Here is a 21,640-nt window from a genome sequence, read left to right as displayed (position 1 = left end):
ACTGGAGCTTTTGACATGGTGTGGCATAAGAGTATTCTGTCTGCATTAAGGGGTATGCAATGTCCAGACTTATTGTATAGGACGATATAGAGTTATTTGTATTGTAGGAAAATTATACTGAAAGCTAAGCATCTACAGTTTAATAGGAATCTTTCAAGAGGGTGTCCTCAGGGGTCTGTATTGGGCCCACTTTTTTGGAACTTAGTACTTAATTTATGGCTAGAACAATCAATTGAAAATCTGCATAAGATTGCTTATGCAGATGATTTGGTTTTATGTATTACTGGTAAATCCAGGGCTGTGCTTGAAATAAGAGTGGCCCAGGTATTAGAAAGTCTAGTGTCGTGGGCTGATCTGCACAAACTATTGATATCTACAACTAAAACTGTTATGATGCTTCTTAAGGGGAAACTAAATTAATCGCGACTGCTAAAAGCTTTAATTAAGGGGAAGCAGATTCCCCTAGTATCTGAGGTGAAATATCTAGGTATAAGAATTGATGATAGATTATCGTTTTTCCCACATTTAAATTACTTACACGAAAAAATTAAAAAGTTTAGTGCAGCAATAATTCGATTAACACGGTCAGATTGGGGGTTGAAAAGGAAAGTTTTAAATTTATACTACAAGGCAGTCTTCTTACCCATAGTTGCGTACGGAGCATCAGTGTGGTACTTCAGAGTTACTAACGTTAAATTTAAACAGAAATTGTTATTGATTCAGCGCTCAATGCTTTATGTTATTTCTAATTTGTGCAGAACAGTCTCAACGAATGCTATGCAGGTTTTTGCCGGGCATTTGCCTCTAGACTTGTACATTGTGTATCAGGCCCTTTGTTATTACTTAAAAAAAGGCATAGTGGTTTCTTTCATGAATATTACATCTGATGGCACTATAGAGATAGCTAAAGCTAAGAAAAATGTTCTAACACAGTTGATTGGTATGCAACAGAGATGGGATCTTAGTGCAACTGGGGAGGTGACTAGATTGTTTATTCCAACAGTTAAATTTACTTATGATAGTAACAACAAATGGTTTTTTCCTTCTGTGGTAACATCGTTTATTTTAACTGGCCATGGCTCATTAAATTTTAAACTACATTACTTTGGTCTAGTCAGCTCTCCTTTATGCACTTGCGGTCAACCTAAGACTTGGAGTCATTTATTATATGATTGTAGTTTGTATGTTGAACATAGAGAAAGGCTAAAAGTGAAGATTGGTAATTTAGTTAGAGGCTGTGAAAGTGACCTTATTGCTAATCAGGATAAATTTCAAGCACTGCAAGAGTTCTGTGTAACTGTTTTTCAATGGAGAAGACATTGGAATAATCTAATGATTACTAATTAAGATTTGGTTATAAGCTAAGCTATACATACGATCTAGATTTGGTTATATACATTTTGATTATTTGTGTTTTTTTTTTTTTTCTTTTAGTTTGTTTATATTATGTGTGTGTATATATATGTATTTTATTTATTTATTTTTTTTTTAATTTTTTTATTTTTTTTGCTGGCTCTCAGGTGTGGGCAGCTTGGGAGCGGGATTGCTGGCACCCACCGGTATAGCACTACTTCCGGTGGGTGGGGGATTTTTGTGCATGAGGCACTTAAAATAGAAGACCAGGCCCAGCACCAAGTGAATATGGGCGGCCATTAGGGTCTATCCGCCAACGGGGAGCGGCTGTGCAGGTGACAGCTTCTCCCTGATGGCGAAGAAACCTTCCATACAGGTCTATTTTGCAGAGGTTCTGCACAAAGTCAACTTTATCAGGTGGAGATAGACGGAAGTCTAGGTGCCACCTTAGACATAATAATCTTCTTCTTCTTCTTTAATGCTGCCGAATGGCGTTTGCGACTTCGTTTTGATATTGTTCTCTGTCTAGCGCTGTGTGTAGGATTTGTGCTGTTGTCATGTGAAGCCAGGTGTTGATGTTATCTAGCCATGCCATTTTCGGTCTGCCTGGGCGTTTCTTGCCTTCGATCTTTCCCTCCAGGATGAGTGGGAGTAGGTGATATTTTTGTTGGTTCCTAGCGATGTGACCTAGGTATTTGCATTTCCTGCTGATGATAGTTTTGAGCAGGTCCCGTTCCGTGTGCATGTCCTGCAGGACCTGTGCGTTGGTTATCTTGGCTGTCCACGGAATTTTCAGCATTCTTCGGTAGAGCCACATTTCGAAGGCCTGGAGCTTTTTTGTAGTGGCTGATGTTAGAGTCCAGGTTTCTACACCGTAGAGCAGTATTGGCCAGATGTAGCATTTCAATGTGCGTAATTTGAGCATGATGTTCAAGCTTCTGTCGGTGAGGAGGGTTCTCCATTTGGTGAATGCCTGCCTGGCTTGTTCAATTCTGCTTTTGATTTCGGCCTCATGGTTCAGCTGGTCATCAATGAGCACTCCGAGATACTTGAAGCGGTGTATTTGCTGTAATTTTTCGTTGTTTAGTTTGATCGTGATTTTGCTTGCAGTCCTGCTGACCTTCATCACCTTTGTTTTCTTTTTGTTGATTCGTAGCCCCCATGCTTGGCTTTCTATGTCCACTTCGTTCAAGATGGTCTGTAAATCTTGTTCTGAATCCGCTATTAGTGCTGTGTCATCGGCATATCTTAAGTTATTGATGTAGTGTCCGTTAACTTTTATGCCGATGTTCTTGTCAGCCAGTGTTTGGTCGAAGATCATTTCCGAATAGATGTTAAAAAGAATGGGAGATAATGGACAGCCTTGCCGGACGCCTTTTTTTATTGGAATTGGGTCTGTCAGGTCGTTGTCATAGCGAAGCCGGGCTGTTTGATTCCAGTAGAGAGTTGTAATAAAGTTGATATCATTGTTTTCAAGCCCAAGTTTTCTCAGTCGGTCAATTAGGCGGTCGTGGTCTACTGAATCGAAGGCTTTCTCGTAGTCAATAAAACATATATACACGTCTTTTTGATGTTCATAGCACCTTTGTAGCAATATTTGTAAACAGAAAATTGCTTCTCTGGTGCCTAGTCCCCTGCAGAATCCGAACTGTGTGTTTCCTAGTGCACTTTCGCACTTACATCTTATCCTTTGCTGAATCACCTTGAGGAAGACTTTTAGCACCTGGCTCATTAGACTGATCAGCCTGAAGTCTTCGCATTTCCAGCTGGTAGCCTTTTTTGGTAGGGCCACAAAGATGGATTGGAGCCATTCGGATGGAATGTCGTTGTTGTTGTAGATTTGATTGAACCATTTCGTTAGTTGTTGGATGTTGCTGTAGTCTAGTTGTTTCAGCAATTCCACATGAATCTGATCAGGTCCACAGGCCTTGCCTGGCTTTGTTATTCGGATGGCATGTTCCACTTCAGATGTTAATATGTGGGATTGTCTTCCTGTGTTTGTTGTTGCGTTTCTGCCGGTTTTCTGTTGGTGCCGAACAGATTGTATATATATAGCTCTTCCAGGTGTCGAGTTTGGCTTGTTTGCTTAGTATAGGTTGATTGTTGTCCGTATATAAACTTGGGATAGGAGCCGGTTTGTAGATGTTTCCAGCTTCTTTAAGCTTCTTGTGCAGGTTATAGTTGTCATTTTTCTTGATTAGGCATAATAATAATAATATGTTCGTGCCGAATGCACAAGTCCCGCACCCACCAGAGGCAGTGCAATTCCGGTGGATGCCTATCTCGCTTCCAGAATACCCTGACCTTGGAGCAAGCGAATAATTAAATAAAATGAAATAAGAAATGAATGAAAAGTGAATCACTAGTGGAGAAAATTCCGCAAATTATCCTCAGTACCACCAAGAAACAGTAATTATTATATACAACACTTGTTTTAAATGTGCTCAATCTCAGAATTCCCGAGAATCTGGAAAACAACATATAATTAGTTTACATACAATGAACTAAGTTTAAAGGACTGTTCAAAGAAAGACCATCTCCAAATTCAGTACACAGCACCATCTAGTCTTTCTGCTAGAACTTCCAAACCTGCTGACATCTTGTCAATAGCAATTGACCTAAATCACCATTGATTAACATAAATCAACACAATAACAATTCACATAAATCTTCTGTTTCCACATTAACCTTTTGTCTTTTTGTGAAGTCAATTCCCAGGAGAAGCTCAAGTTCTTAGCTGAGTCCTCAATGTAAAGACAGTTCTCAAGAAGGTTTGCAGAGCTGTAAAGTTATCATGATCTTCAACTAGGATATTTATATTGGTCTCCAATAGGTTTGGAACCACAGACATTAAATCCACTCTAGGTTGAGAGTACAATGGACAGTTCAAAAGTACATGAATCCACTATTTACAAGGCTTCGAATAACATCCCAGTTAGAATATTTCATCTATTTTAACCATGATAAGAGTGACATCTATGTTGGATACACCATTCACAGTGGAGAATGTGAATGGCTTGTTGGGCAAGTTTTGCTCACTCAAGTTGTAGGACAAAATTAAATCCTCGAGGGCTTATCCTCTATGGTCAGTAAAACCGCTGTGCCAGAAGTTGGATTTGGCAATCAGATCTGCTGTTATTATAAGATTTATAGAAGCAAAATTAGTACATCTATTGTCCAAATGATAGAGTCAATTGTATGTCCTCAGTTGGCAGACAGTAAACAGATGCAGTATAAAAACTTATGAAAGGTGTGGAGATCATTAAACAGGTCACGGTGTCTATACACAGACCTGTAATGTTGGTAACCACCAGATCATTATTTAAAACAACTGTTGCACTTTTTGGAGGTTTGTCAAGTGAATGGCTAATTCTTGCCGAGGTTGGAAAACCCATAACTTTATGGGCCCCACCTCCTACCTCAACGAATGGAAGAGTTCATGTATGCAAATATGTCAAAGTTATTTTCAAATGCTGCTATTCTAATCTCACCCATTGCCACTCTTGAGTGCTGACCATTTATCTGAAGAACTTTTACACCCTCATATATAACATCACCCAAAATTGGATTCTTATCAGCCAATTCTGTCACTAAATTAGAACCATTATCACTCATGTTTTGCTCTACTGTCCGTAAGCTGTACCGCTTTCAAGTATTCTGAACACTTAGCATCCCTTACAGAATGGTTATAATCTCTACCACGTCTCTTACAGTTGATACATTTTGGAGAATCTTCTTTATTGTGACGCTCTCCATAGACATGACCATCCTCTGCACAGTGTCCACAAGGCAGCTTCTTGTGACCACCCTCTTCACAATCACAAGAAACTGCCTTATGGGAACAAAATTGGGCCGAGTGGCCATACTCCAAACAATGGAAACATTTGCTTACAATCATAAATCTACAGAACCTGTGTGATGTGAATCCAAGATAGATCCTATCACTCTCCAGAATATACCTCATCATACAAGGACTAAATCTGATCACCCAATTAACCACTTTTGTACCTGATCCAGAACTAAATCTGAAAGGCACCTTGTCTTTAACTTCATCAAGAATCCAAAATCTTAAGTTTTTAACGAATAGATCTTCAAATATATCCTCCTTAACATAATCATGAGGGACACCATATGTTAACATTGTTGGATCTGATAACTGAGGTTTCTCCATTGTAAGACATCTCTTTCAAGGCAGTAGCAGAAGAGTTCTATTAGCATCTGCTGAATTTTGTGGTCTCCACAAGGATCCCCTTATTCCTAAGGAGATGAATACCTTTTACTTTCATCTCCTTGTGGTCACACTTAATGACTTGAGTCACTTTCTGCTTTATGTTCTGACTCAAACTCAAAGAAGAGTGGGCCTGAGAATAACCAGATTCTGAGGGATTAGGCACACCTCTAGGAACTGATAAGGATCTATCCCGACTAGCACTGCCAGTCCCCTCTTTGGATTTTGGTTTATTCTTGTCCACAGGATCAATCAATTTGAGATCTTGCTGCACTATCTCTGCATAAGACTTCTTATGAAGTTCAGTATGGCAATCTAAAATTTGATTTATCTGACAAGCACTCTCCTCCAGATCCCTGACTCGTACCTTGAGGCACTCATTGCCCATGACAAAAGCTGTTGTCACCGCCTCCAAGTCAGCCCAGAGACCAAAAATTCTATTGGATGCTGGTTTTGTTATTTTACTTGATTCTTTAGACCAGGCATGTCAAACTGAGGATCCCCCGAGGGCCATATGGGTCACATTTGTGTTGTCATGAGGGCCGCACACAACAACTAAGTGAAGTCATTTAATAAAAATTATTGCAGTATATTTTTATTACTTAAACTAAGAAACATATAATGTGCATACAAATGGTTTAGCGGCTAGCCACATTCATGAATGCAAAGTAATGAAGTAGTTTAACAAAAGAAAAAAAAAAAAAAAATTACAACGGCAACATAGACTTGTATGCAACAGCAAAAAATACATCGTACAAAAATTACAACAGTTCAAAATGAACATTTATTTACGACTATTTTTAGTGTTTTGTCCTGAGGCTTGACACCTTGTTTTAATGACAATTTTTGCTACGTCTGGCTGAAATGTCTGTGCAGTTCCGACTTTCATCAGAGATGAGAGGTGTTGATCAGTCAGTCTTGTTCTCTGAGAAGTTTTTGTTGATTTCATGAAGGAAAATAACTGTTCACACACATAGGGAGAACCGAACATTGCCATAATCCTTGTGGCAAACTTTCTGAAGTTTTTAAACTTTTCAGGAAGGTATGAAAAGAAACGAGGTATCCCCACTTCAAGATGCTTTCTCTGAGTGTAGAATCCGACTGCATTTCTTCTGCCTTGGCAACATCAAAGGTGAATGGTCCTGAGAATAATGCAAAGTGGTGTTCAATAGATGAGAAATCATGAAATCTTTCCTGAAATTCTTTTGACAACAATTCCAGGTGACTGTCATACTTAGCAAAGCTAAGTACAGACTCAGTATTGGCAGTGTTTTTCAGCTCTTTGCACTTAGGAAAATGAACTAAATTTTCATTTGAAAACTGTAACTTCCATAAGCTTAGTTTTGTAATGAAGCACTTGATGTCATCGTACAACTGAGTGATGAGTTTGTTTTTACCTTGTAATTTCAAATTAAGATCAGTTAATTGTGCAGTAATGTCCACAGCAAAAGCCAGATCCTGGAGCCAACTTTCATCTTTTATTTCATCTGTATTTTCACCTTTCATCTCCAAAAACATAATTATTTCTTGTCTCAACAAATAAAATCTTTTCAGCACTTTTTGACATGACAAGCAGCAGACATTCTGTGTAGAATGGAACATCGGTAAATTGATTATCCATATCTAACCAAGTTACAAAGGAGGTTAGGCAGGTGAAGGCAGATTACGAGAAATCTTTGGCAAGGGATGCAAAGAAAAACAGCAAAGAGTTCTTTACTTATGTAAACTCCAGAAGGAACGGGATGAATCAGATTGGTCCACTTGATATCGATGGGTCAACTGTTGATGATCCTGCTCAGGTAGCTAACAAACTAAATGAATATTTTGCATCGACATTCACACATGAGGAGTTATTCAGCGAGGGGAATGCCAGAGGTGTATTCAACTCTGGCAGTAAGCTAGAGAATCTTGTAATAACTGAGAGTAAAGTGGAGGAGAAATTGTTGAAGATAAACACAAGAAAGGCACCTGGGGTGAATGGGATCTATCCAGTTATATTAAAGAAGGCAGCAAAGGAAGTAAGCAAACCCTTAGCCATAATTATGAGAGCTTCCTTGGACTCAGGGGAGGTACCCACAGGCTGGAGATGTTCAAATGTGACCCCAATTTACAAATGAGGATCAAAGGCTGACACAAGTAATTATAGACCTGTGAGTTTAACTTCTGTTCAAGGAAAATTAATGGAGGCACTGGTTAAAGAAGCACTGCAGGATCATCTAGACAAGACTTCAGTTATAGCTCAGACACAGCATGGTTTTGTTAAGGGGAAGTCTTGCCTGACCAATTTGATTGGATACTATGATGCAGTCACAAAAGAACTGGATGCAGGGAATAACTTTGATATTATATACTTGGATCTTAGAAAGGCTTTTGATACTGTTGCACATGGAAGACTGCTGCACAAATTGGAGCAGTGTGACATTGGAGGCAAATTGCTGCTATGGATAAAGGGGTGGTTGAGGGGGAGAAGACAGAGAGTGGTAATCAATGGACACTGCTCATCGTGGACTAATGTTATTAGTGGAGTCCCTCAGGGTTCAGTGTTGAGTCCATTATTGTTTTCTGTATTTATAAATGATATTGATGATGGTATATCAAGCTTAATGTCCAAGTTTGCAGACGATACGAAGGTTGTCAAGGACACTACTGACACTATGCTGCTGCAACAGGATCTGGAAAGGTTGAGCAGATGGGCTGAGAGGTGGCAAATGAAGTTTAACATTGACAAATGTAAAGTACTACATATGGGAAACAGCAACCCCAGAGCAACGTATCAACTCTGTGGTACTACACTGACAGTGGTAGAGAATGAAAGGGACCTGGGGGTGGTTGTACAGGCAGATATGAAGTTCTCTGAGCAGTGCAGACGGGCTGCAAGAGTAGCTCATGGTGTATTGTCAATGATATATATAGTTATTTTTCTAGACGTGAGGAGGAAAAAAGCTTACGAAGAAAGGCTTAAGTTTTGCAAATTACAGTGTTTGGAGACTAGGCACCAGCGAGGTGATCTGATAGAGGTGTATAAAGCCTTGAATGGTTTGAGCATTCTCAAAGCTGATGGGATTCTTCTTCTTGCTCAGAATAATCACCTGAGAGGGCATAAATTCAAATTGAGGAAAGACAGATGTAGGATAGACGTGCGGAAATTTGCCTTTAGCCAGCGGGTGGTTGGTGGAACAGACTTCCATCCCTTGTGGTGGAAGTTGATAGCCTAAATAAGTTTAAGGCTCAGCTGGACAGGTATTTTGAACGAACAGAGGGGTGAAGTGGAAGTGGGTTTTTTTTTTTTTTTTTGGCTGATGCTGCATAAGCTTGCTTTCTTGCATCAAATGCCTCTACTAATGCTAATCTTCCAACAACTGGCTGAATTGACGATGGTTGAGAGTATGGCCTCTGATATAGTTCACTGTCTTTGTGACTAAACTAAGCACATGATCCAATTTTAAAATCTTTGAACACAAATTTTGTTGATGAATAATGCAGTGAAAATGTGCAAATGATGAATCTGGATGCGAGTTTTTTATTTTTGTTCGTAACATGGCAGCAACACCATTATGTTTGCCAACCATATTCACAACACCGTTGGTAGATAAGCATGCAAGTTTACTCAAATCCAAACCATAGTCATGCAGAACCTGCTCGACTTTCTCAAAGATATCCTGGCTTGTTGTAGTGTCGTGCATGGGGATCAGTTCAATCAGTTCTTCATAAATATTAAATTCACTGTCACAAGCCCTGATGAAAACCACAAGCTGTGCTATTTCAGTGACGTCAACAGTCTCATCAATAGCAATTGAAAAATGTTCAAATTTTGATGATGTGGCCTTCAACTGTTGTTTCAAATCACTTGACATTTCATCAATCCGTTCAGCAACAATGTTCCTGGTTAATGAAATATCTTTGAATAAGTGTGCTTTCTCTGGACACACAATTTGAGCTGTTTTTACAAGGCATTGCTTTACGAAATCTCCTTCACTGTAAGATTTCCCACTCATGGCGATCATTCGGCTGAGTTCATAGCTTGCAGTAACGGAAGCGACATTCCCTTTCTCAGTTTTCGTAAAACAAGTCTGTTGTTGTTGTCTCACGTTAGCCTTCAATTCCTTGAGTCTTGAGACACGCATTGGGCCTTCATATTTATCGTAAGATCGATGGTTCGTTTCATAATGTCTTTTCAAGTTGTACTCTTTTGCCTTGGCAATGCTTTTGTTGCAAATTAAACAATGTATCTTTCCATTCACCGTTGTGCAAAAATACTGTAATTCCCATTTTTCTTGAAACACTCGCCTTCTTCGTTCAGTTTCCTTTTTCTCTTAGCTGGAGAAGCACTAGCCATTTTTAAAGATGATGATGTGCAATCTGAAAAATAATAAAATTAAATTAAAAATAAAATCACCGGTTAAAAAACTGAAACGAAATTTAGGCCAGCTTATGTATTGTTACGAGCGAGATAAACGGGTTTTTTAGCATTAGCATTAGTAGAGGCATTTGATGCAAGAAAGCAAGCTTATGCAGCATCAGCCAAAAAAAAAAAAAAATTAATAAATAAAAATAAAAAAAATAAAGAAACCGCTTCCACTTTACCCCTCTGTTCATTTAAAATACCTGTCCAGCTGAGCCTTAAACTTATTTAGGCTATCAACTTCCACGACAAGGGATGGAAGTCTGTTCCACCAACCAACCACCCGCTGGCTAAAGGCAAATTTCCTCACGTCTATCCTACATCTGTCTTTCCTCAATTTGAATTTATGCCCTCTCAGGTGATTATTCTGAGCGAGAGGAAGAATCCCATCAGCATTGAGCATGCTCAAACCATTCAAGGCTTTATACACCTCTATCAGATCACCTCGCTGGTGCCTAGTCTCCAGACACTGTAATTTGCAAAACTTAAGCCTTACTTCGTAAAAGCACCCCTTTGTTCCATTCACTAATCTTGTTGCCCTTCTCTGTACTCTTTCCAGCAGCTCTACATCCTTCTTGAAATGAGGCCTCCAGACCTGTATACAGTACTCTAGGTGTGGCCTGACCATTGCCTTATACAAGGGAATAATCACCTCCTTATCCCTGCTAGAAAAATTCCTATATATCATTGACAATACACCATGAGCTACTCTTGCAGCCCGTCTGCACTGCTCAGAGAACTTCATATCTGCCTGCACAACCACCCCCAGGTCCCTTTCATTCTCTACCACTGTCAGTGTAGTACCACAGAGTTGATACGTTGCTCTGGGGTTGCTGTTTCCCATGTGTAGTACTTTACGTTTGTCAATGTTTTTACCTCATGCTCGTTGGTTCCACTTTCTCACTCAGGCCGAGTGGTTTACCTTAATGAGAGAGGAACCTTTTTCACTTGTGGGCCGTGGAATTTGGATCAGGACCAGGTACCTACACCAATAAATTGGCAAGAATGCTAGAATTCGTGTCGTCAGGCAGCCGCGCGCAATCTTCAAAATTCTAAATTACCTAAATTAATTAACAAATTTTGTGAATCGCTACAGTGTCCTTTGTGCTGGCTGCAGGTGTGCTTGCAAAGGGCTGCATGCGGCCCGCATGTTTGACATGCCTGCTTTAGACATTTTCTCCTAATGCCCTCTTATCTTAGCCAATGCCACGTACACCTCAGAGGCAATTAATGATTCTACCAGGTTTAAACTATCTATAAAAGAAATCTTATGGTCCTTACTACAAACAGTAATTATATTATCCCCTACACCACTTGGGGAATCAAAAACTCCATAACCCTCACCATTCTCGTCTTTACTTGCTTGAACTACTTGAACGAGAGATGGCGGTTCATATCTTCATCATTCAAGGTCATAATTTTTTCCATATTTGTTTTATCAAGTTTCAGTTTGTCTTTTTCCCATATTATAATAGTTTTATGGGTCTTTGATTTCCTTTTACCTTTATTCCTTACTGGTGTCTGAGAAGATTCTTTCTCAAGAGACACCTGTCTTGTTGCAAAATCCACAGAAGGTGAATATGCTTCAAATTCCTGGGACCAAGTAATATCTCTGTCTTCTTCTGACATTATGTTATTTAGAAAAGTAATCTAGACAACAAAAACAATTAATTCCCACAGTCTATCAATATATGTCTATATAGATACTTTTCCTCACCCAGGGTGAAATCTGCATAAGAGTTGAAGATTTCCCCAAGGCAGGTTTGCAGATCTCAGCCCCTAATGTACAGGGTGCACCACAAAATTATGCACCAAATAAGTAATTTCGAGAAGTTTCTTTTCTTCAAATATAAGATCCTCAACCCCAAAATTAAGAGAGTTATAGCCACTTTAAGTTTCTTTAAAAGTAGCCCAAAACTAGCCCCATGTTAGCCTATGGGACTTTCACAAAATGTAAATATGAATTCAAAGTAATAAAACACTAATATGTCCACAGTATATGATCACATATAAATATTTAATGGCTTCTCTCTAAAGGTGGCTAACCCAATCCAAGGCAACAAGGTATCAAGTCTTCATTTGTGTAATGTTATTTCAATGGGACAATGTAAAGTCTATGGGAATTTTCACAAGGGAAAATCCTCTATGATAAGCTTATGAGGCTATGGTCTATATATGTGTTGCTATTAGAGACAAAATTTTCAAACGCCAGTATCTTGTGTGTCTCTTCAGCACCTGCAATAAAATTTTATCTTGTGACTCACCAATGTTATCTCAATCCATGTCATGTATTTAATAAACGTAACTACTCTTTAAACCATGCTTATACATCAAAAAAGAGGAGCACAATTCCATAAGCACTTAACACAACCATCACTATGCCACCTATCTGGGGGGGGACAGCCAACCAGGTGTCTGCTTCTCCCTAGCTGCAAAGTTGCCAGGTGCCGGCACTCAACACAACAAACAACATTTACAGACCGATGCCATGTACAGAAGATACAGTGGTGTCTTGGTGGTGGAGGGACCCTGGAGATCACAAACAAGAACAAGAACACACACACACACACACACACACACACACACACACACACACACACACACACACACACACACACACACACACACACACACACACCTGTGACAAACATTTCACACCAGTTAAATGTTTGTCCATACACACCAGGGATCTTAGTTCTTTCCAGCAAAACATACCCCATGTTAACCAACTGCCACCACCTGCCTGGATAGTGAGCACCATGCACGATGGGTACATAGACTCGTGTTGCTTGCACCACATGTGAAGGCATCCGTTGGCATGTAGCACCAGGTATTTGGACTCGTCCAACCAGCACATTCCTTTCCAGTCCTCTGGTGTCCAACCAGCATGTTGTTGATACCACAGTAGTGAGGAGAAGGTGTCTCTTGGGTTGTCTGCTGTGGAACTCCATATGTTTGAGTGTACAGCTCATCATTTGGGATATTATTCTTGCATTCCCCATATTGATCAGAATACAGCTCAGCAAAAGGGTAATCATATGAGGAAAGACTTTGATTATGTGAGCTACAGAGCTTGGCAACCAGGCATCTTAGAGGGTCATGAATAGGTTTATAAGGCTCTTCATTCATTCAGGCCATAAATTTAAATTACAGGGGAAGAGGCTTAGATTATAGGAAGTTTTCTTTTAGCCAGTGAATCAATTAGTGGAAAAGTTGTTTCCGCAGGTAGGCAGGGCTTGACAGTTTGAAGAAATTGAAAGTTAACTGGATAGTTCCTGTATGAGGAGGGAAGTGCATAATTTATATTTTGTTATCTACTCCCCCCCCCCTTTTGGCCAGTGCATCAAAAGTCTGTGACTTCCTTGCACTGTATGGCTAATACTAACACTAATATAAGAATTAGAATTGGCCAAGGATTGGTACCTGGACCAGTGTGGTTTTTATTTTCTTAAATGACATTAACAAAGGGATACAGGTATGATGTCAAGATCAGTAGAGTATTTAATGATCAGCACCAAGCACAGTTTCTTCAGGACGACTTAAATAGTATTAGTATTGTCAATGATACAAGAAAGCAAGCTTATACAGCATCAACCAAAAAAATAAATAAATAAAAAAATAAACCTTCGCATTTCATCTATCTATCCACTTCCACAACATCAGACGGAAGATTTTTTTCCACAATCAACCACCCATTGGCTACAAGCAAACTTCCACACATCTATTTTATAACAACCATCCTCCTCCAGTTTGAATTCATGTCCCCCTCATGTGCATAGCCTGAGCAAGAGGAAGAATCCCATCAGCATTGAGCTTGCTCAATCCATTCAAAGCCTTAAATGCCTCATTGGTGCCTAGTCTTCAGACACTGCAATTTGCATAACTGAAGCCTTTCTTAAGAGCACTCCTTTGTCCCCCCTCACCAATCTCATTGCCCTTCTCTATACTCACTCCATCACACTACATCCTTCCTAAAATGAGGCCTCCAAACCTGTATGCAGTACCTAAGATGTGGCCTGACCATTGGCTTATACAATGGAATAATCATCTTGTTACTGCTAGCAAAATATCTGTATATCATTGACAGAACCCCATGTGTGCTGTCCTGGTAGCCTACCTGCACTGCTCAGAGAATGTTATATCTGACTCCACAATTACCCTAAGATTTTTTTCATGTTCCACTACTGAGTGCATTACCACATTGTTGGTACATTAATCTGGGATTACTGCTACCCATATGCAATACTTTGCATTTGTCAAGGTTAAACCTCAGTTGCCATTTGTCAGCCCAACTGCCTAATTTTTCTAGATCTTGTTGCAGTAGCTTACCCTGATAACTGTCATTAACCATCTTGCCAACCTTTGTATCATCTGCAGACTTAGACACCAAGCCCGATATACCTTCATACATATCATTAAAAAATACAGAAAAAAAAAGTGGGCCCAGCACTGTGAGACACCAATGATAACATTAGTCCACGAAGAGCAGTTTCCATTGATAACTTTCTCTTATCGAACTCAAATGTCTCTATATGTGCATCAGTATCAAAAGCTTCAGAGCTTACACTTGAGAATAAAAACCTCAAAATAACTTATGTACTTTTTGGGTTTGAATAAAAAAAACATTAAAGGAAGGAAGAGATTTGGGAGTTATGATATGGACAATAGCAAGGAAAGCCCTTGGTGTTCTCTTGATGATTTATTGAACATTTCCTTGTAGAGACAGGGAGGTCATAACCCCACCGTATATGAAAATTCTAAAACTGCACTTATACTGTGTTCCGGTATGGAGGCCACATGCACCTAAAAACAGACATTGTTTCTTAAAAAGGGTCCAAAGGGTGCCTGATGAAATTGGAAAAATGGGTCCATATGGGGAGACTTTGTAGAGATTGGTAACTAGGGGCCTTAGAGGAGACCTAATTGAAGTATGTAAGGTTTCAAAAGGAAAAGAAAATTGAATGAGGATGAAATTTTCATTGTTATAAATAATTCCAGATTACAGTTGCTTTTGATACCTGCTGCTGAGGTTTATTTTAGTCCAAGTTTTTATCTTATTATTTATGCATTTCAGCCTGAAAGCTCTTATTGAAATGAATAACTTAAATAAGGTTGGTATACCCTTTGTAACCACTTGACTTTATTTTATATTTATAGCAATCAGATATGATAGAAGAAATGCGTGTCGAGACTATGGAATTATGTGTAACTGCCTGTGAGAAACATTCCACAAATAATGAGGTAAGCAGTATTTAAATAGTTTAGTTTAAATAGTTTCTTGTATCTTATTTCCATTTTTCTTATTAATTTAAATGCCATCATTAAATAAAATTTGAAACCAGGTCAGTTTTACTCTCTCCCTCTTTTTTTTTTTTTTTTTTTTTTTTTTAAATGTGAATACCCTAATTTTCAGGACATACAAATAGGAGGAAAGTTGCTCTGGAAAACAGAAGTAATAGCTCTACATCCTTCTTGAAATGAGGCCTCCAGACATGTATACAATACTCAAGGTGTGGCCTGACCATTGCCTTATACAAGAGAATAATCACCTACTTATCCCTGCTAGAAAAATTCCTGTATATCATTGACAAGACACCATGAGCTACTCTTGCAGCCCATCTGCACTGCCCAGAGGAACTTCATATCTGCCTGCACAATTACCTCCCAGGTCCTTTTCATTCTCTACCACTGTCAGTGTAGTACCACAGAGTTGATACGTTGCTCTGGGGTTACTGTTTTCCATATGTAGTACTTTACATTTGTCAATGTTAAACTTCATTTGCCACCTCTCAGCCCATCGGCTCAACCTTTCCAGATCCTGTTGCAGCAGCAGCATAGCGTCAGTACTGTCTTTAACAACCCTGCCAACCTTTGTATTGTCTGCAAACTTGGACATTAAGCTTGATATACCATCATCAATATCATTTATAAATACAGAAAACAATAATGGACCTAACACTGAACCCTAAGGGACTTCACTAATAACATTAGTCCATGATGAGAAGTGTCCATTGATTACCACTCTGTCTTCTCCCCCTCAACCATCCCTTTATCCATAGCAGCAATTTGCCTCCAAAGCCACACCGCTCCAATTTGTGCAGCAGTCTTCCATGTGCAACAGTATCAAAAGCCTTTCTAAGATCCAAATATATAATATCAAAGTTATTCCCTGCATCCAGTTCTTTTGTGACTGCATCGTAGTAGCCAGTCAAATTGGTCAGGCAAGACTTCCCCTTAACAAAACCATACTGTGTCCGAGCTATAACTGAAGTCTTGTCTAGATGATCCTGCAGTGCTTCTTTAACCAGTGCCTCCATTAATTTTCTTGGAACAGAAGTTAAACTCACAGGTCTATAATTACCTGTGTCAGCCTTTGATCCTCCTTTGTGAATTGGGGTCACATTTGTACATCTCCAGTCTATGGGTACCTCCCCTGAGTCCAAAGAAGCTCTCATAATTATGGAGAAAGGTTTGCTTTTACTTCCTTTGCTGCCTCCTTTAATATAACTGGATAGATCCCATCCATCCTGGGTGCCTTTTTTATGTTTATCCTCAACAATTTCTCCTCCACTTTCCTCTCAGTTCTTACAAAATTGTCTAGCTCACTGCCAGAGTTCACTTCACCTCTGGCATTCCCCTTCCTGAATAACTCCTCATATGTGAATGTAGATGCAAAGTACTTGTTTAGTTTGTTAGCCACCTGAGCAGGATTCTCAACTGTTGAACCATCAATATCCAGTGGACCAATCTGATTCATTCCTTTCCTTCTAGAGTTTTCATAGGTAAAGAACTCTTTTCTGTATTTCTTTGCATCCTTTGCCAAGGATTTCTCATAATCTGCCTTTGCCCTAATCTCCTTTGTGACTTCGTTACAAAGGAGATTAGGCAGGCAGCTTATATCTATCATAGGCTTCCATGCCACCCATTAATTTATATGTATCCCATGCATTTTTCTTCTCTGACATATGTCTCATTAGAGGCACCTCCGTAGCCAGGTGGGCAGGAGCAGTAGTGTGTAGCACACGCTTCTTGATTAGACTCAGATTCGAGCCCATGCCCACCAAATGCGGAGGATGCGGAAAGGTCAGGGAATGACCACTGCATATCCCCGGAGCAATATGGCCTTAGTTGCTAATGCTCCTAAAAACCAGATAACAATAACATGTCTCATTAGTTCATTTGACATCCATTTAGGGCTAAAACTTGAACAATATTTCTTAGTTGGTATGTAAAGCCTAGTAGCTTCCAAGATAAGTTCTTTGAATGCTTCTCATTTTGAATTTGCTGTTGGTAACATCATCAGTTGGTGCCACTGTATAGAATTTAAATACTGTGTCAGACCATCGTAATTGCCTCTACGAAAGCAAAAGCCCTTCCCTTTACCCCTGATGGTAGTTACCTCTTTGAGTAAATCCCACTTCAGCACACTGTGATCACTGCCAACTAGTGGTTCTTTTATCTGCAGATTCTTAATGCATGAAGAATCACTACTGATAATCAGATCAAGAGTATTACTCCCTCTAGTTGCCTCCTGAACATGCTGAAGTAGAAAACAATCATCCAATAAATCTACAAAAGCCTTGCTAGTGTGTGAGTTAGTGACCAACCCACAAATTCCAGTCAATATCTGGGAAATTAAAATCGCCCATTATAAGACTCGCTGATTTACTGGCCTACTCTATTTCCCTGTACAGTTTCTTATTATACTCATCAGAGTCATTAGGCCTATAGCACACTCCTACTCTCAATTTTCGATCTCCCAATGCTTATGTCATACCAAACTGACTCAACACTGCACTGTCCAGCAATGCAATGCAATGCAGTGCTGGACAGTGCAGTGTCGAGTCAGTTTGGTGGACACTGCACTGTTCAGCAATGTCAACTGGCTTCACTTCCTTGGATTTTATGTGTTTCTTAACTAATAGCATAATCCCTCCTCCCTTCCTGTCCTGTCTATCCTTTCTGTACACATTGTACTCCCCAAATTCCAGTTCTGCATTCCTTATATCTGTGTGACACCACGTCTCTGATATCCCAACAGTATCTGCCTTTGATGTTTTGAGCAATACCTCAAATTCATCAAATTTATTTACCAAACTCCTAGCATTGGTGTACACACAAGTATACATGCACCTGTTCCTATTCTTAGCTACCCTAACACAACCCATGTGTTTACTTGCACCGCAGTGACTCCCAGCAGTCTCTGAAATACCGTGCACCTTGTTTGACAGGCTGCTGCTCATTTCAATAGAAGCAGTGTAAGAATCATTTTCATCTCTGCCAGTGGCTATTGTTAATCTATTAGTCCTTGTATCCCCCCAAGCTAGCAGTTTTCTGACCCACCTAACACTGCCTCGTGAGTCCATCATAACGTGATTTGATTGTACAGTGAACCAATTGTAAAGTGGGTGTCCATTGTATTTTTAACTATTTATTGTTATTATTATCATCATCCACATGGTGCAAGGAACCCTGAGGCTTATGCTGCACCAGACAAAAAAAAAAAATTAAATTATGATTCCCAAGTTACTCTGAGAGAGAGAGAGAGAGAGAGAGAGAGAGAGAGAGAGAGAGAGAGAGAGAGAGAGAGAGAGAGAGAGAGAGAGAGAGGTATTACCAAGAAAGAGAAGAATGATGATATCCAACTTAGGACCCTGGGTGTGCCAAGCCCATACTCACCAGATGTGAGCCCCTTTACGTGAAACTTCGGATAATTGGGGCAGCTGCTTAATTGGGCCAAAATGCACTTGTCCCGATGTGTCTCAAATAACTGGAATCGACTGTATTACAGTGCTATATTTACTGTAATATTTATTTATTTTTTAGAAATTGAAGATGTTTAAATCTGTGTTAGAAATTTTTATTGGCTTTCAAACTTTTTTTTGTGTTTTACTTATCACACTGAACATTTTTTTTGAGTGCTCTGCCCCATCCCTATTTTTCCCATAAATCTTGTTGTTTTTAATGCATGAAATACCATAACGTGGAGATTTTTAGGAACACATGTACCGCATTATAGCAGAACTGACTGTAATTTATACCCCAACAACACATAAAATATGTTGTTTATAGATAAAATAATCTATAAAACATAAACACATGTTTTATAGATTATTTAATGAATAGTCATAAAACATCTTAAAATAAAAAACAAACAAACAAACAATAAATTAGCATTTACTTTAGACTTTTAAGTGCAGAGCTGATGAAATCAATGGTGGCGTAGTGGTGGTGGGACTATATAAAGCATCTGGTGTATTTTCAGTCTTTTGTCTTTTGATGCTACTGACAATGAAACTGTCCAAAGTGTACTGTTTTTGATTACCTTTTTTGTAGCTTCCTGAAGTAAGAAATGAATTTGTCTTCCATTTTGCACATCATGAGTGTTTCATGTCGGGAGGTGTTTTACTGCTTCTCTCCAGTGTCACTCTCCGTAAATTTTCTCTAACTGTTGTAACTCCTCTGTTGTTAGCTCATGCCCGTGAGGGTCAATAAGGTCCTCCACATCCTCTTCAAAACCTCTAGACCCATTGATTTACCAAGAGTGACAATATCATTTGTCAAAGTACCATCATCTTCAAATCTGTCAACGTTATGAGTAATTAAAGGCCAGATGTTTTTCCAGGCTGAATTTAAGCACCCGGTGGAAACATCATTTCAGTCACTTACAATCAGCCTCACACAGTCCAGCATGTTGAACTTTGACCTCCAAAAATCTTTGAGGGCAAGAGCATTTTCACCAGAGGTCGCTGCAAAGCAACTTGGGAACATTTTCATGGTGTAGATTTTCTTGAAGTTTGCAATCACTTGCTGGTTTGGTTGAAGCAGTGTTGGGTATTTGGTTGAAGCGGTATTGACTTGAACAAAGCCAAATTGTGCCTCAAGAGATTGAACAAGGTTGGGATGTTGTCTGGCACATTATCCAGCAGGAGTAGTGCCTTCACAGGAAACTCGTTTTTCTCAAGATTTTTTTGTCCTTCACTGAAGGACAAAAAACTTTAAGCTGCTGTTCATTGAAGACATATCCTGTAACCCAGGCCTTCTTGTTACTGCGCCAAAACACTCTTGCATACTTTTGTCGACCTTTTGTTGTTTAAATACTCTGGGAGTGTTAAATTGATACACAAACAAAGGCTTCAGCTTAAAATCTCAAGAGGCATTGGCACCCAACAGGAAAGTGAGTCTATTTTTCATAGGCTTATGCCCAGGTAAACTAGCCTCATTTTTAGTGATGTATGTGTCCCTGGGCATTCGCTTCCAGAAGAGGCTGGTTTCGTCAATTTTAAAAACCTGCTGGAGAAGATAACCCTCCCAATCAACAAACTGTAAGAATTCAATTTTAAAGGTCTGAGCTGCTTTTTTTATCAGCACTGGATGTCTCCCCATGCCTTTCAACACTTTTGATATTCGCCCTTTTTTTGAAGCACTCGAACCCGCCTCTGCTGTCTTTAAAGTCTTCAAAGTGCACAGCACTGCCACTGGTTGATGGAGCTTTAGGTTAGGATTGTTTCAGATTGTCATAGATCTGAAACAATCGTACGAGTGATGTTCTGCGCACTACGCATTGAACAGTAACAAAGATGCTAATTGGTTGAGAACAATCGTATGAGTGATGTTCTGTGTGCCATGTGTCTGAAAATTTCCATCCCATGTATCTTTTCAGCTATATCGGAAAGCCATCAGTATCTGCAAATATCATCAGTCCTTAAAATAAAAGACCGTATGGAAGGTATATCAGTTCCTGAGGATGTCGATGTTATTGTAAGTCGAGGCGCCAGTGTACTTTAATTTTTGCCTGCTTAAGTGACTGTAAAAATAGCACTTTGCAATCTTCCTTTCTAAATAGTGTTGGGCTTAAAATACACAGAATGTATTATACATATTTTGCATATGGTGCTTTAGCACTTCCCACATAGAGCATCCTGATTTTATGTAGAAGATTTTATTTCACATTAAAGTTACCTTATGTGTATAAAAATTGGTGTACATTAAAAGTGTAAATTAACCATTAATTGTTTCATTTTCAGAAAGCAGCCAAACTTATTAAAGAAACAATGGATAAAAAATATGGCACTGCCTGGCATGTTGTTGTTGGCGAAGCCTTTGGTCTTGAGGTTACACATGAAGTCAAAAGCCTGTTATATATGTTCTTTGCAGGCAATTTAGCTATTTGTGTTTGGAAGTGTTCCTAACTTATGTGATATAGTGGGAGGGGGATTCAGTACTGCTCTTAGCTGCCATATTTTAACTGTGATTATTTTAAGTACTCACTCAAGTTCCTACTTAAGTATAATAATTAGCATCAAACTTTACACAGCCTTCAGTATTGCTAGATATTTAGATAAGATTTTTTGGGATGAATGTATGCAAAACTTGCCCTGTAAGGTCCATTATTTCATGTAATGACAGAGCTGTGCTGGTTGTTTTGCATATTTAAAGAACTGATTGTATTTGGAAATAAATTTATATCCCGCCTACACCCTGGTGTGTGTGTGTGTGTGTGTGTGTGTGTGTGTGTGTGTGTGTGTGTGTGTGTGTGTGTGTGTGTGTGTGTGTGTGTGTGTGTGTGTGTGTGTGTGTGTGTGTGTGTGTGTGTGTGTGTGTGTTAAGCTTATGCTGTTTTAGTTAGGTGCATTATAGCACCAGATGCTTATGTG

At 39.3% G+C, this 21,640-nt stretch overlaps 1 protein-coding gene across 1 annotated transcript in view; it reads left to right on the top strand.

The window, feature by feature from the left end:
• LOC150086338 (dynein axonemal light chain 4) overlaps nt 1–21,215 on the top strand; it is a 30,306-nt gene extending 9,091 nt beyond the window's left edge. Inside the window, exons 2-3 of the mRNA XM_090371311.1 lie at nt 15,141–15,224; nt 21,011–21,215. Coding sequence (XP_090227437.1) covers nt 15,141–15,224; nt 21,011–21,175 — 249 coding nt within the window. The 3' untranslated portion in view covers nt 21,176–21,215. The remainder of the gene's footprint in view (nt 1–15,140; nt 15,225–21,010) is intronic.
• The last annotated feature ends 425 nt before the right edge of the window (nt 21,216–21,640 follow it).

Source organism: Mastigoproctus giganteus, chromosome 4 (genome assembly GCF_048544385.1).
Source record: "Mastigoproctus giganteus isolate SK-2022 chromosome 4, ASM4854438v1, whole genome shotgun sequence".
NCBI lineage: Eukaryota > Metazoa > Arthropoda > Arachnida > Uropygi > Thelyphonidae > Mastigoproctus > Mastigoproctus giganteus.
The sequence above is the reverse complement of the archived record's forward strand: the minus strand, read 5'-3'. Positions and strand labels throughout refer to the sequence as shown.